Raw genomic sequence first — 14,184 nt, forward strand, 5'->3', positions numbered from 1 at the left:
CAAATGGCACACCAGCCAAAAGTGAACCAAAGTCCCTCTAGCCATTCTGTTGAGAAGCCATAGTTCCAGAGGCAACGCTTGCTTAGCCAGAGATAACACTGATATCAGTAGCCACCTTATTACACTTCTATTCTGCTATTGAAGAAGTGAAGGAAACAATTTGAAGGATGGGAATGATGTATCCAACACAGAGGTCATCCGACAGTTTGGAGTGTGGTATTATTATTATGTTGGTCTATCCAACTTTATCTCATCACCCTAACAATATAAAGATGCTGTCAAAGTCTTTTCCAGGTGGCTGGAGACTATGACAATCGGGGTGTAAGAGAACTGGCTGAAGATAAACTTCAGGTGGTGAACAGTTTGGAATGTAAAAGACTGTTCTCATTTCTGTCTTTCTTGAGTTCACCTTCAGCCAGTTCTCTTACACCCAGACTGTCATAGCCTCCAGCCACCTAGAGAAGACATTGACAGCATCTTTATATTGTTGGGGTGATGAGATAACGTTGGACAGACAATATAATAATGATACCACACTCCAAACTATTGGAGGACCTTTCCTGTATTGGATACATGAACCGCATCCTGCAAATTGCTTCCTTCACCTCTTCAACAGCAGAATAGGAGTTGTAACTATTATATATGTATTTTGTGTGTATGTATGCTTATTTGTGTGTTTCATATCTTTCTCTCTCCCTGCTTTTGTTTGCCTTTTATCCTGTTTTTTCCCAGTTCACTGTTTTAATGTTTGCTGATACTTAATAAATAAACATCAGGCTATATGTTTTTGCTAGATGGACTGAGTGGCATGTTTTCCTAATCTCATCTGAATTTAGAGATTAACTGGCAATTAATCTGAACATTACACAAACATCCTCTTGGCTCCATATGGATGTTAAAGAGTGGGAAAGGGGATTCACCCAGCCAATACCACATAAGATATAATGAAACATAAGGATAATATATTCAACACCATGAGGGCAGTTAGTGACGTTCTGGTGAACTAGGTAAAAGGTAAAGATTTCCCCTGTCCAGTCATGTCTGATTGTAGTGGGCGATGCTCATCTCCATTTCTTAGCCGAGGGAACCAGCGTTGTTCGAAGACACTTCAGTGGTCATATGGCCAGCATGACTATGCTGAGGTACACAGAACCCTTATTACTTACCACTGAAATGGTACCTATTTATTTACTTGCATTTGCATGCTTTCAAATAGCTAGATTGACAGGAGCCGGGGAAACACAGGTGCTTACCCCATCACATAGTGCTTGGGTCTCAATCTGCCAAATTTACAGTTGACAAGCCGAGAGTAAATGTTTCAAAAACACCTGTTCTGAAAGCAAAGAGAAAAAAGACAGACTAATTTTCAAAGAGGGATATTTTGACATTAGAGAACTATGTAGGAGACAGTGCTTTTATGCTATAGCCATCAAAAAATACATTCTTCTTTTAACTTTCAAGAGTAAGTCAGGCGGGCCAGGTCTTGCTTCTTTGTTGATGTGATAAGACAATTTTTGGAACTAAAATAAAGGATACCATCAGAAGGGTCAGGGTCTAAGGGCTAATGAATAAATCAAACAGCAACTCTAAAGGCCACATCTGGTCTCAACTTGTGCAAACTTGCTGCAAATGCAGACTGCCCTAGATGCTATCAATTTTGGGAATTGATAAAAAAAAGTTAACATGAAAAAATCCTGACTGCCCTGACTGCTGCTGTTTTAAATGCTTTGCCTCTGGGGACATCAGGTAATAAACTTCAATAAAACTTAAAGATCTGTTGGATGATAGAGGTATCGGGCAGAAAAAGGATTGTGTTGAAGCATTGCCTGTTTATCAGCCCCACAGTATCTCTTGTTCCTGAACTAACTGGAGTAGACTTTAGGATGGTGTTCCAACCTATAGGCAGTGGTTATGCTCAGGTGTTCATGGCCTCTGTGTCAGCCTTACAAGGTAAACCCAGATGAAGACATTGATTCTATAGGGAGATTAGAACTCTATTTAAATAGATTGTAGTACAGAATATTGCAAGTCTGTCCATGTTTTCTCTGCTGTAGTCTGAGGATTTAGGAGAGACAGTCTGAACCTTTCTTCAGTACTTTTCCACCTGCTTGAACTTAACATAGATTGTCCTAACAATTTCTAGATGCCTTCTTCAAGGTCATCTCCATGACTCCATACATTCTGTAGTACCCATGGGTTTTCAGCTGGTATCCATGCCATTCTTTCATCAAGGAACCAAATGGATGGAGTTTCTTGTGATTGCTGGTCATCACTATAATAATTCTTTGTCACAGAGTGATGATTATTTGATGGGGCTTACCTACTGAAACTCAGGGCCTATATTGTATGCAGGAGTTGTGGGGGAGCAATTTAAATTGTCTGTTCTAGAGCCTAATACACCATTTTTTCTGTAGATGAAGAGAAATTAGATGAAAGAGCTAAGCTGAGCGTTGCTGCAAAGAGGTTGCTTTTCAGAGTAAGTATTTTGTTTTTCTGAGAAGATCTAAATTTCTCACTACTTAAGTTTAAGGAGACATTGTATGAGTATAAACTCTCATAATGCACTAGAGATTTCTTCTCTACAAATGTATTGACCTAAGACCCAAGACCTCCTTTTAAATTGACAATATATTTCATTTCAGGAAATGGAAAAATCACTTGATGATAAAAGTGTTCCAAAACCACATTCAAGAAACTCTGCTGTGGAGAGAAGGTTAAGACGGATGCAAGACAGATCACACACGCAACCTGTTACAACGGAAGAGGTGGTCATTGCTGCTACGTAAGTCCTGGAAATATGTTAGCTAAAATATTTGCTTGGCTTGGCTAATTAGACAGTTGTGTTTCCATTCATGAAGTATTTATAGCTAGGTAATTATGAAGGGGTTCTAGCAGAGGGGGAACAATTTTTGGAAAATTATGGTAGCTTAAGGGGAACCACAATCAGTTTTTGGAGTCAGTCATTAAATCAGGACAAAGTATATGTATACTACAATTAATAAATCACAGATGATAACAGGATATACTTGATATTACTTGGTGTTATAAATGAAATCAAATATATCACCTTCCTTGAAAAACTCTGCCAGTGTAATTTCATAATCTACCAGAAGAGCAGAAGCCTTCTAAACGCATGCACCCTCCTAATAATGAATACAGAATCCTGTGACTCTCCTTCAAATCTCTATGCTCTTGTAGATAAGATTTTATAAGAACATGAAAATCAGTTAAATTTTTGGGAAACATTCCTGTGAACAGATAACTTGGCCTTGGAAATGCAATTTTATAAAACATTTATTGAACTTATTCAACTCTGGAAAAGCTATGTATATCATCTTGCATAGTGAAAACTATATGCTTTCCTTAATGCTGTTCTTTTTTCTTTCCTTGTGAATTTTTCCTCCACTTGGCTATTTTTTTTTAAAGTGAATCTACCCCTGCCTCATGTACTGTGAATACCCACACTGTAGTGGCAAGAATACCTAATCCCACTATAGTTAAGAGCACTGTACATCCTACCAGGTACTGAAGGATGCAACTTGCATGTTACAGGGAACGCAAGCGTCATTGCTAGCAAATGCATCTGTAAAAGCAAGCGTACTGTATGATTTGAAGACCTTTAAAGAATGGTTGTCTTTCTTATGAAAACCTTTCTTTGTCTACTGCAAAAGCAATCAAACATTTTTGCTTGTTGCACGCTTGATTCAAGAGCTTTTAGATTAGGCACAGTATCTGGTTTCTTTCTTTTTGGGGGGGAGGGTCCCATTCTCAAACATAAAAGGGGGGGAAACGCATGGAGAAAGTCAGATACACTCATGGACCTTCACTTTCCTGTCTCCAGTCTCTTTAACAGTTAGAAGGATTAATGGAAGGATGAGCAATTGCACCATCTATCGGTGTAAGCATAAATTCCTCTTCTTATTTGGGTTGCCCTTCAGCTGCTTAATACTTGTAAAAAAAGAAACTGGAGAGGTGAAAAAAAAAACAGAATTGAAAGATTAAAATATGACGAGAAGAATTTTCCTAAAGCCTAGTGATTTTATTGGGATTTCTCTTTTTGTTGACCATGCCAGATTGTAATTTTTAGATGGCAAAGATTGATTGATAGATTAACAAATATCTTTTTTTACCCACAAGATAGATCATTGTGGCTCATCCTTCCATCACTCTTGACTGTTTTCCAATGTCTTTGTATATTTATTGGGAAAATGTTTGTGAACAAAATTGCTCAAGAGAAAAGGAATTGGTGAATGCAAGCAGGAGGTTAGCGAGATTGAACATTTAAAAGATAATATAATTCTTAATTTACCCTGCCAGCTATGTAAAGGTTGTGTATAATAAAGTATTCTTGAGGACTTTCTAACTTTTGTATTTAATCACAAGAATAAAATATAGGATTAGAGGAAGTTATAATTATACTGATCCCACAAGCTTATGCTGATTCAACCTGTAAGAATTAATGCCCACTGCTACTTTGCTGACTTCCCGTGAAGTGTGAGAAATCTTGTTGCAGTTTCCTAACACACACACTCCCTCCCTCTCTCCCTCTCTCTCTCTCTCTCTCTCTCACACACACACACACACACACACACACACACACACACACGTATATCCCAGACCAATACAGCAAACATAGAGAATTTGGAATAATTGCCACGTAATAGTATTGCTGTCATTGTTGCCTGTTTTGCATGTAAAAATCGATGCATGTGGTGCTCACTATGGATCTTACGAAACATCTTGCTCAGTCCTTCCTGCTCCCCCCATGAATTGAGCATGCTGCACAAAGATTAATGTTTTCCCCACTTCCTTTTGTGGATAATACCAGCTTGAAAGACCACATAAGCAATAGCAATAGAATAGATATTGTTTTAGCATAGTCACTGTTTTTCTTAAAATGTAAGCAGTGAGTGGAAGCTAGATAAGGTGGAGTATATCCCTCACTCTAAGAATGGATTCCTGCAAAGTGAAAGTAAAATGTGGTTCAAAAGTTTGGGCATTGTACTCTTTTATGCATGTTACTATGAAAATGACCACAAATGTCTTGCTATGTTCACAACAGATAAGAATCAAAATGAGAGTTTTAAAGAAAAATGTTGAATTTAATGGCTAGAGAGTTCAGAAGAGCCTCTCATCAAGATTACATACCCTTTGTCTTACGATGATATTTGGCTACACAATGTAAATTGGTGCATGGCATCGATAATGATTGCTATGACTCTTTTGGGTTGTAAAACACTGCCCTTATATAAGTATGGAATATATGATAAAGAAAAGATAATGCAGATCCAGCTGCACAAAACCAAGTTGCCAACACTTTGTTCCAGTCTTTTCCTAGGTCTTGTTTGAAGCTTTCCTGATTTTTTTTTTAAATGTCTCATTTGTTATTAAAGCTGCTGATTCTGAAGTTTCCTTTAAGGTTGCAAGCATCTGCCCACCAAAAAACATCAGCCAGAGAAGAAATAAAGGAAGCCCAAGATACTGCTGAGCAAGATCAGTCTGGAGAACCAGATTCTTCAACCCTGAGTTTGGCTGAAAAGATGGCCTTATTTAATAAATTGTCTCAACCGATAACAAAGGCAGTCTTTGTAAAGAAGAGAGGGGATCTTAGACAGAGGAGATCGAAAGCTCGTTATCAAACTCAGCCTGTCACTCTTGGAGAAGTTGAGCAGGTACAAATGCAAATGTTTTCTTCTGCTCCCAACTCAGCCATGTCACATTTATTCAGTAGAAATTGTCCACATTGGAATTTAATTTGCCTCATTCACCAAACTTGCTTGCATAAAAATGTGGTCCAGCATGTCATCTGACAGCAGCTTCACTGCTGTTAATCAAGCTGTGTGATTAGTGCCTCAGCATGTAGAGATAACCTCTTATCAAGAGGCAGACTTTAAACACATTTTTCTAATACAAGGTAGCTGTCAGTACAAAATTATTTTTAATTTTGCAACCCAGTGAAGACTGTACAATATCGATGCTACATGATTTTTAATAAGATGGTTATATCGGTATCTGATGGCTGGGTTCTACCTAAACTGACATTTCTAAATAGAAAGGCTGTCCCACATAAATTCTGTAAGTTCTTGAAGTACATGAAACTGGCAGTATCAGTTTCCTGTCTTACAAAGGAAAATATGCAGGTGATGTATTGTCCTAAGCAGATCTAAAGTTCTCATTGTCACAATTCTAGTCCTGAACTCCCAAAGCTATATGCTTGCTCTTTAATTCTAAACATGTTTACTAGGTAAAAAAATAAATCCCTCTTGGTTTAGGTACAAGTACACCATGAATTCTTTCCATATTGGAAATTTAACTTCAGAGGCCCAGCTGTTGCATGGAACCAACTTGCCTATAAATAGGATAAACATGGGCTGTGATTATCTTCAGGGCTTAGATGATTTAGTTTATAGGCAAGTTGTTTGCTGCTGCTGTTCTTATAACCAATAATTGAACACAATTTTTATTAGAGTCAGTAACCAGAGCATATTCAAGAATTGTGTCTATCTTATTTTTATCTGTATGTGACCAATACTGCTATGTTTACAGTTTTTATTAGTTTATAATATAAAATACAGAAATAGTAGGGAAAAAAGGAAGGGAAGAGGGAAAGAAGAAGTGTAGAAAAGAAGGGAAAAAAGAAAAAAAAAGACGTTGATTTCTGACTCCCTCTAGTGCAGTAGAATAAAACAGTAACATCAAACTTCAATTTTTTACTTTTACATAATAGTATAAATTAGCCATTTCTATAACAACGAATCTATCTAATCAGTAAAACCCAAAATCAAAGTTTCATTTTTCCCACTTCAGCACAAAGTCCAGAAGTGGTTTCCAAGTAGAAACATAAGTACATATATTATTTTCTTTGATCAAAGCAGTCAAATTATTTATCTCTTCTAACTCTGTTAGCTTTTGCAGCCACTAGTCCATTGTGGAGATCGAAATGTCCTTCCATTTTTTTCCATAAAATAGTCTTGCTGTCATCAACATATATAACATCAAAGTTCCAGACTTTTTTTTCCAAGTCTTTTTCCATTAAACTAGTTTCTGGTTTTATCTTTATATTTATTTTAAGAATTTTCTGTATCAAAATCTGAATCTTACTCCAACATTTCTTTGGTTTAACACATGTCCACTATAAATGATAAAAGATCCCTTCTTTATATTTATGTTACCAACATTTGAAAAAATACCTTTATACATTCTGGATAACTTATCTGGTATTAAATACCAGTGATACATCATCTTACAGAAATGGTCTTTTAAATTTCAGTTTAATGTAAATTTTAAACCTTTCATCCATATATTCTCCCATTGTTCAAGCATAACATTATATTCAACATTCCTTGCCCACTGACTCATACAATAGTTCACATGTTCACTTTCCAAATTCAGTTTCAGTAACATTTTATAGACTTAGCAATAATATGTTCATCAGTACCACATAGTAAGATTTCCAATTCATTTTTAACTAAATCAAACCCATAACTCTTTTTATATAATTTAAATCTTTCTTTCAATTGTAAATATGTAAACCAATGGCAGACATGTGCTTTTGATTATAACTCTTCCTTAAATTTGAGGGTAGGATCACCAAAATTAAAGGATATTACGTATTTTACCATAAGTCCACCAGTCCAGCTTTGCCACCATTTCTTTTCTGAAAAAGGCTTCCGGGAGGGGAGGGGGGAGGCAGGAAGGAGATACCCAAAGAGGGATCTCTGTAGAAAAAATTGTTTTATATTTATTCCAAACTCTTAGAATGGTATGTCTGTATGTGACCAATATTGCTAAACTAACTTTCAGGGTTGAAAAAAGATACAAATGGAAAATATCTTCTTTTAACATTGAGGGGTGTTTTTCGAGTACAATTGACCTATGATTGCATAGGTGTATTGGGCTAATATGGATATAATCATGTTCTGCAGCAAACAATATTTTAAAAAACCTGTACATTCTATAAATTTTATCTAAAAGTGGTAGCACTAATGATAAACCATACCTGTAGCTGAATTGTAGAATTAAAATGTAAAGGCTAATGCTTGCTGATCATATACATAAATACTTACAAATACAGTATAAAGGTTTTTTTTAAAATTAAACTATTATATTTTTATCTTACAATTTCTCCAACTTGCATACAAGGATCACCCCCAATTCTTTTCCCCCATACTTGTTTCCTGCAACTTTTATAAGCTAGATTGTATGAAGAGAATGAGTTCATACATTGCGCTAAACCAAAATGTGATTTGTTTGTATATTACCATGCTATTCAGTTCTTTATTAATTCAGCTGAAAAGAGTTAAGCAAATGATGACTTGTGATATATATGAACTTAGTTGGAAACTTCAGCTGAAAGTCACCCAGCAAGTTTTCTGCTGAATGAGGATTTGAATCTGAGGGCCAGTTTGCCTTCCTAATCCTCAGCTGGAGAATTTGTGGCCTTCGAGATGAATGCTAGACAGTTAGTCATAATCAGAGATTGGGGCAATAGACGTTCTAATCCAACATCAGGGAAGGACCTAGGTTTTCTACTTCTGTTTTGATGACATTCATCAGCCAGCCTATATGATTGTAGGTTTGTTAAGGTATTAAAGAAAAGTAGTTTGTAAATATATACTTCTCAGTTGATGAAAAGAAATTTTGAATTTCAATTGTTTCCAGAAGCAGCATTTTAAAAATTATGGCAGAAGAGGAGCAGAAAACACAATTGTTCTCTTCTTTCTCATTTTCACTAGTCTCTTATGTTTCTGTACGGTCATGTTGCCAACTCAGCATCTGAAAGGTTACAATAATGAATAGCTAGCATAATTGCTGGTTATTACACAGTTTTTCTTGTAGACAACCAGTTTTAAGTCTCTATCTCGTTCCATAGGTACAAAGTGACAGTGAGAAGATCACTCCTCTGTCTCCAACTACCATAACATCTGTATCAAACATGGTATCTGCCTTGTCACCATTATTTAGTAAAGATCTCCATCTGAAGGCAGCAGAAGATCCGATGGTCGGTAAATCTGATTTCAAATACCACTCTTCAATGGAAAGCATGGATTTGTCATTAAAAAACACCCTGAAAACAGAATTGTGGCAGCCTTCATTAGAAATAAGAGAGAACAATCAGCAGTTGAGAGACCATGAAGAAGCAGAGCCCAAAGAATTTGCAAAATGGGAAATGAATGGTGTAAGAAAGCATAGCTCCATTGAGGAAGAGCCCCCACATCCTGTTCCTGATAAAACAGTGGACTACAACAAAAAGATAAAATATGCATTTCCAAGAAAAAACAGCATGGAATTGCTTAGCCTACACTCTCTTTGTGAGCGTACTGAAGAAAAGGTCACTGACATCCTGCCAGAGAAACAAGGAGTCAAAGGGCAGTCCTTTGAGGAGATGATGGAGTGGGAAGGAATTGTCATGGACTCAACACTGCGAAAAGGTAAATGGTTCACTTCCAGTTCTTTGTCTAAATAAATCTTAATCTCCTCATTATATGAATTTTAATCAGCATCAAGCTCCCGGTGAAGGTGTGTGTGTATTTGTATATGTGTGAGTGAAAATGAAATTATGGAAAAGGGATTAAAGCAACATGCCTTGTAAGCTACAATCTAAAAATAACCTTCCTTCACGTTACAAGTTCTTACACATAAAATCTGCATTTTTAAAAGCTGCCTGATTAACTGGAACTCATTTTTGAGTTAGTTGCCTGATTAATCAATTAAATATTGCTGTCCTAGATTCAGTATGTGATTATAACCTATTAGTACTTATTCTCAGGAAATCTATTTTATTATCAAATGTAACAGTTAGATTTTTTTCCCCTCTTTAATAAAGTCAGTGGTGATATTTTTATATCAATCTTCCATAGTTTTATAGCCTGTCTTGTTCTCCCCAGAGAAAGGGACAAAATCAAGTTATGTTTTTATCTAACTAATTATCTATCTATCTATCTATCTATCTATCTATCTATCTATCTATCTATCTATCTATCTATCTATCTATCTATCTATCTATCTATCAAATTTATTGGCCACCCATTTTATCACAGGGTGTAAAGTAAAGATAAATTACCTTAAAGATGTCTATTGTTCTTTATTCATCTTGTTTTTTTTCCTAATACAAATTTGCTGAAATACATTTATTGTTTTCTGATTTCAAAAACCAATTGAAAATCCTTTCTGTATAAAATAGTGGCTTTATTCAGTGAATACATTATTTGTAAACCATGGTTTATTATTTAATCCATTGTGCAGATCAAGCCCTTAAGATTTAATAAAAGCAAGGTTAAGTAAATCATGACTTGGCATAATATGTGAACCAAGTATTTAAATATTTGTACAAGATATTAAAACATATTTCTTTCTATAAGAATTGGTTGATATTTAGTTCTAAATGTTTACCTTTTTTAAAACAATCATTACACTGTTTGTTTAAGATATAAAAACCTTTCACGCTGCAATTATTTCATTCCCTGGCAATAAAACAATCCCAACCTTATCACTTAGAGTGTTATGGAACAAATTTTTAAAACAAATTAGATAGTATTTCTTTCTGAAGAGTTGAGAAAAGTTGAAAAGTCAGCTTTCAGCCATGGTGCTTTTAATTTTACAAGGAACAAAGAAATTTTTTCACAGCTCCTTTTTTATGTGATATAGGGGGGAATTTTGTTCATCAGGGAAAACCTACTAGATATTTTGCAATCACCTTATGGAGAATCCAACTTTTCATAAATTATCTTAATATAGAGACATATTTTATATATTTAAACCAGAGGTAATACGATTTAGTGACTTTGAATTGGCAGTCTTACAGATCCGAATTCTAATTAAGTTTATCTTCTGCACTATAATGAGCAGAAGTACTAAGCAAGGAACACAGATAATCCATGTTCTTTGGATTGTCCAGTAATCTATCATCCAAAATCTAACCAGGGCTAAAATCACCCCAAATCAATTAAGTGCTGCCACCTGCCGAGAAATATTTGTTATTACTAATCCAGACAGATTGGAAGGTTGCTACAAATATTAACAAAAACAACGAAAATTAGTGCTTGAATAACATAAAAGGTTATCAGAATCATTAACCCATAGTGAATTGGACATTTAAAATTACATTTGTTTTAAAAAAGTAGAAGCGTTATATTACCATTGCTTAGCACTTCAGGCATTTGAAAACAAAGTTATTGTTTTTTAGAGATTATTTTTAGATTATGATTTTTATTGTTTTAGATTACCTCAACTTTATTATTTTTTTAAATCTCAATACTCGTTCCTCTTTCTATTTTCGCCACAACAACCCTTAAGGTAAGTTGGGCAGAGAGGGTGGCCCAAAGTTACCCAGTCAGGTTTAATGCCTCTGAAGGGACTAGAACTCACAGTATCTAGTTTTTAGGCTAGCATTTGTGACTTGGAGCATGCGGAAATGTGAAAATCATACCTGTACGACACATTCAAAGCAGCTGCATCTTTTCCAAGGCACACCAAGATTGAAAATCTGTCTGGAAAGTTGAAAAACCTCCATCCAGACATATAGAGCTCTATGTAATCACCAGGAGTCAATCTTGAAATCTTGGAACATATTTTAAAAGCTGCAGTAATCTATTAACTATGAGGACAAGCATTAGTTTTTAGTTATGAGTAAAAAGTAGAAGTCATTTTTCGATTTAATTGATGCAAAACATGCAGGAGGTTCTTGCAATGAAGCACTAATGATGAATTTCTCCCCTTCAGAGATTGGTGAACCATCTTCAGAGTTTAGAGCAGCTGCAACAGAAAGTGCTTCTCAATCAGCAGCAATGCTATCCTGTAGGCAACAGGAAACCTTTGAGCTGTTAGGAAAAGAAGGCTTTAGTGACAGTAAAGCTGAAATAACAGAGGACACCCTTGATGCATCCAGCAAAACTATGTCCATTAAAGAAAGGTAAATAGACTCTTCTGAGTGTATGATTGTCCTCTTATTTGTAGGAGGAGTCTAGTTCAGTAATGATACAGAAGAACATTCCTTGTGGACAATCTTCATCTATATATAGTGGTGCCTTGGTACTCGCCGTTAATTGGTTCCAGGAGGCGTGACAAGTATTAAAAACGTCGAGTACCAAACAAACCATGTGACTTTAACCCGTGATCCTTTGAAAAGGTAGCAAGTCACGAGGCAGCTGACACCTACAAGTTCTAGCTTGCACGTTGAGAACCAAAAAAATGACAAGCACTAGGACAAAATTTTCACATCAAAATGCGTCAAGTACCAAATTTTATGAGTTTTAAAGCAGTTGAGTACCAAGGTACCACTGCATATTTTAAACCACCTTTTTGACTGCTAAAAATAGAACAACATTATACTCAATTCTGCCGGGTAGTTACTTTTTTAAGTAAGGCATCTTTACAAACATGAGAAAAGTCTGAAATGTGTTTTTAATCAGACAGCTGAATAGATGATTAACTTTAAAAAGAGCAAACCAAGCAATTGCTTATTATACTTATCCTGTTGCCAAAATATAGCTGTTTAGCATTTTGTGAGTCTCCCACTCTTCTTTTTTAAACAAAAAGCTTTTTTTGTGGCATGAAAGTATGTTGTCAGTATCAAACTGAAAAAAAATGTTACGCTTTGCGCTATCCATATGGTGAAACAGAATGAAATATAGCAGTTGAACAAATGCACATATTACAATACACTATTCAGCATCTGTGCAAAATTTAAGTTATCTTGGCATAGTTTCCTTTTAAGCCTACATTATATACAATTCCTAATATAGCTATTGGCCACAACATCTTTTTTTCCATGGCAGGATTACAATGTAAAAACTGTAGTTTGATCACTTTAGTAACATTCAGAAATATGTCAAGTTCTTGATTTTCATACAGTAAGAAATTTGGCTTGGCATAATTCATGGCATATATTTTCTTTTTACTTTTAAGCAAGGAAGTAACATTTGCAGGCTGCATGAAGAACAGGGACTACAGGTAGTTCTCAACTTACAATCATTTGTTTAGTGACCATTCGAGGAAAAAGTGACATGACGATTGTTCACACTTACAACCATTGCAACATCCCCATGGTCATATGATTAAAATTCAGATGGTTAGTAACTAGTTAATATTTGTGATGGTTGCAGTGTCTCGGGGTCATGTGATCACCTTTTGCGACCTTCTGACAAGCAAAGTCAATGGAGCCAGATTCACTTAACAACTGTGTTACTAACATATAAACTGCAATGATTCATTTAACAACTGTGACATGAAAGGTCGTAAAAACTCACTTAAAAACTGTTTCACTTAGCAATAGAAGTGTTGAACTCAATGCAAAGTTTGTCACATTCATACATTTCATGGTGAGGAAATATTGTGTGGTCATCTCAAAAATGTCCCTAAAAGACCAGTATTTTCATGTATTCAATAAAATTTTCCATGGAGGAAAGTCTTGCTCATTACTTCTGGAGGAGGGATTGTGAAAACAATGGCCTGGCAAGGTGACAGAGAATATTAATTTTCATGTCAGTCTATTGCAGCCTGACTTCTCTTGAACTGTTGAATAAGCACATTTTATCCCTCAAAGAGAGGAAAACCAACATCTCTTGGACAAGAAGTGGGCATTATTTCTCCTGGCTTATATCTTTGAACACGATAGAATGTTCAGTTCCACATAACTTAACACTTAGTATAGGAATGAAAACCACAGTATGCGCCCATATTTGTACCAAAACACAAGTGCACATGTAGATTTACTTGCCATGTGATAGAGGTATCAGATTAAGTTCAAATGATTTGCTAATTGGCTGCTGGAATAGATGGTACAGCTGTGTATATTTTTGTCTACATTGTAGATTATATTTTTTTATCCTCTTGTTTATTGATAAGTTGCTCATTACTTTTGCATCATCTGTAATCTGAATATGTCATTTCCTTAAGGACCAAGCTCGGTTTGCTTATAATCATACTGTAATTTTTGTAACGGCAGATAATATTTTATAATGTTTATTTTGTCTTTTAACATTCCTTTTTGTATAATGTCAGTCACTTAAGGTTTTCTTTTCTGTAAGGGAAAACGGGAAGAACAGATAGGCAACATGAAACAAGAGAAGGGTAATATTCCATTTATAACAGAAAAATATGATTGAATTTATTCATCTGTCCTCAGGCTTAGTTTGATGAGGAAAAAGGAGTAAGGAGATATTTTTTTTTAAAAAAAAAGAAGTA

General features: G+C 35.4%; 1 protein-coding gene across 1 annotated transcript in view; it reads left to right on the forward strand.

Moving 5' to 3' along the window:
* The window catches only part of SVIL (supervillin), a 73,225-nt gene that overhangs the window by 21,929 nt on the left and 37,112 nt on the right, over nucleotides 1–14,184 (forward strand). The window contains exons 11-16 of the mRNA XM_015810662.1: nucleotides 2,415–2,476; nucleotides 2,643–2,782; nucleotides 3,427–3,522; nucleotides 5,420–5,672; nucleotides 8,873–9,431; nucleotides 11,722–11,911. Of these exons, the coding sequence (XP_015666148.1) occupies nucleotides 2,415–2,476; nucleotides 2,643–2,782; nucleotides 3,427–3,522; nucleotides 5,420–5,672; nucleotides 8,873–9,431; nucleotides 11,722–11,911 (1,300 nt within the window). The remainder of the gene's footprint in view (nucleotides 1–2,414; nucleotides 2,477–2,642; nucleotides 2,783–3,426; nucleotides 3,523–5,419; nucleotides 5,673–8,872; nucleotides 9,432–11,721; nucleotides 11,912–14,184) is intronic.

The sequence above is a fragment of the Protobothrops mucrosquamatus genome, unplaced genomic scaffold, assembly GCF_001527695.2.
Source record: "Protobothrops mucrosquamatus isolate PMUCROS unplaced genomic scaffold, P.Mucros_1.0 scaffold13, whole genome shotgun sequence".
Classification (NCBI taxonomy): domain Eukaryota; kingdom Metazoa; phylum Chordata; class Lepidosauria; order Squamata; family Viperidae; genus Protobothrops; species Protobothrops mucrosquamatus.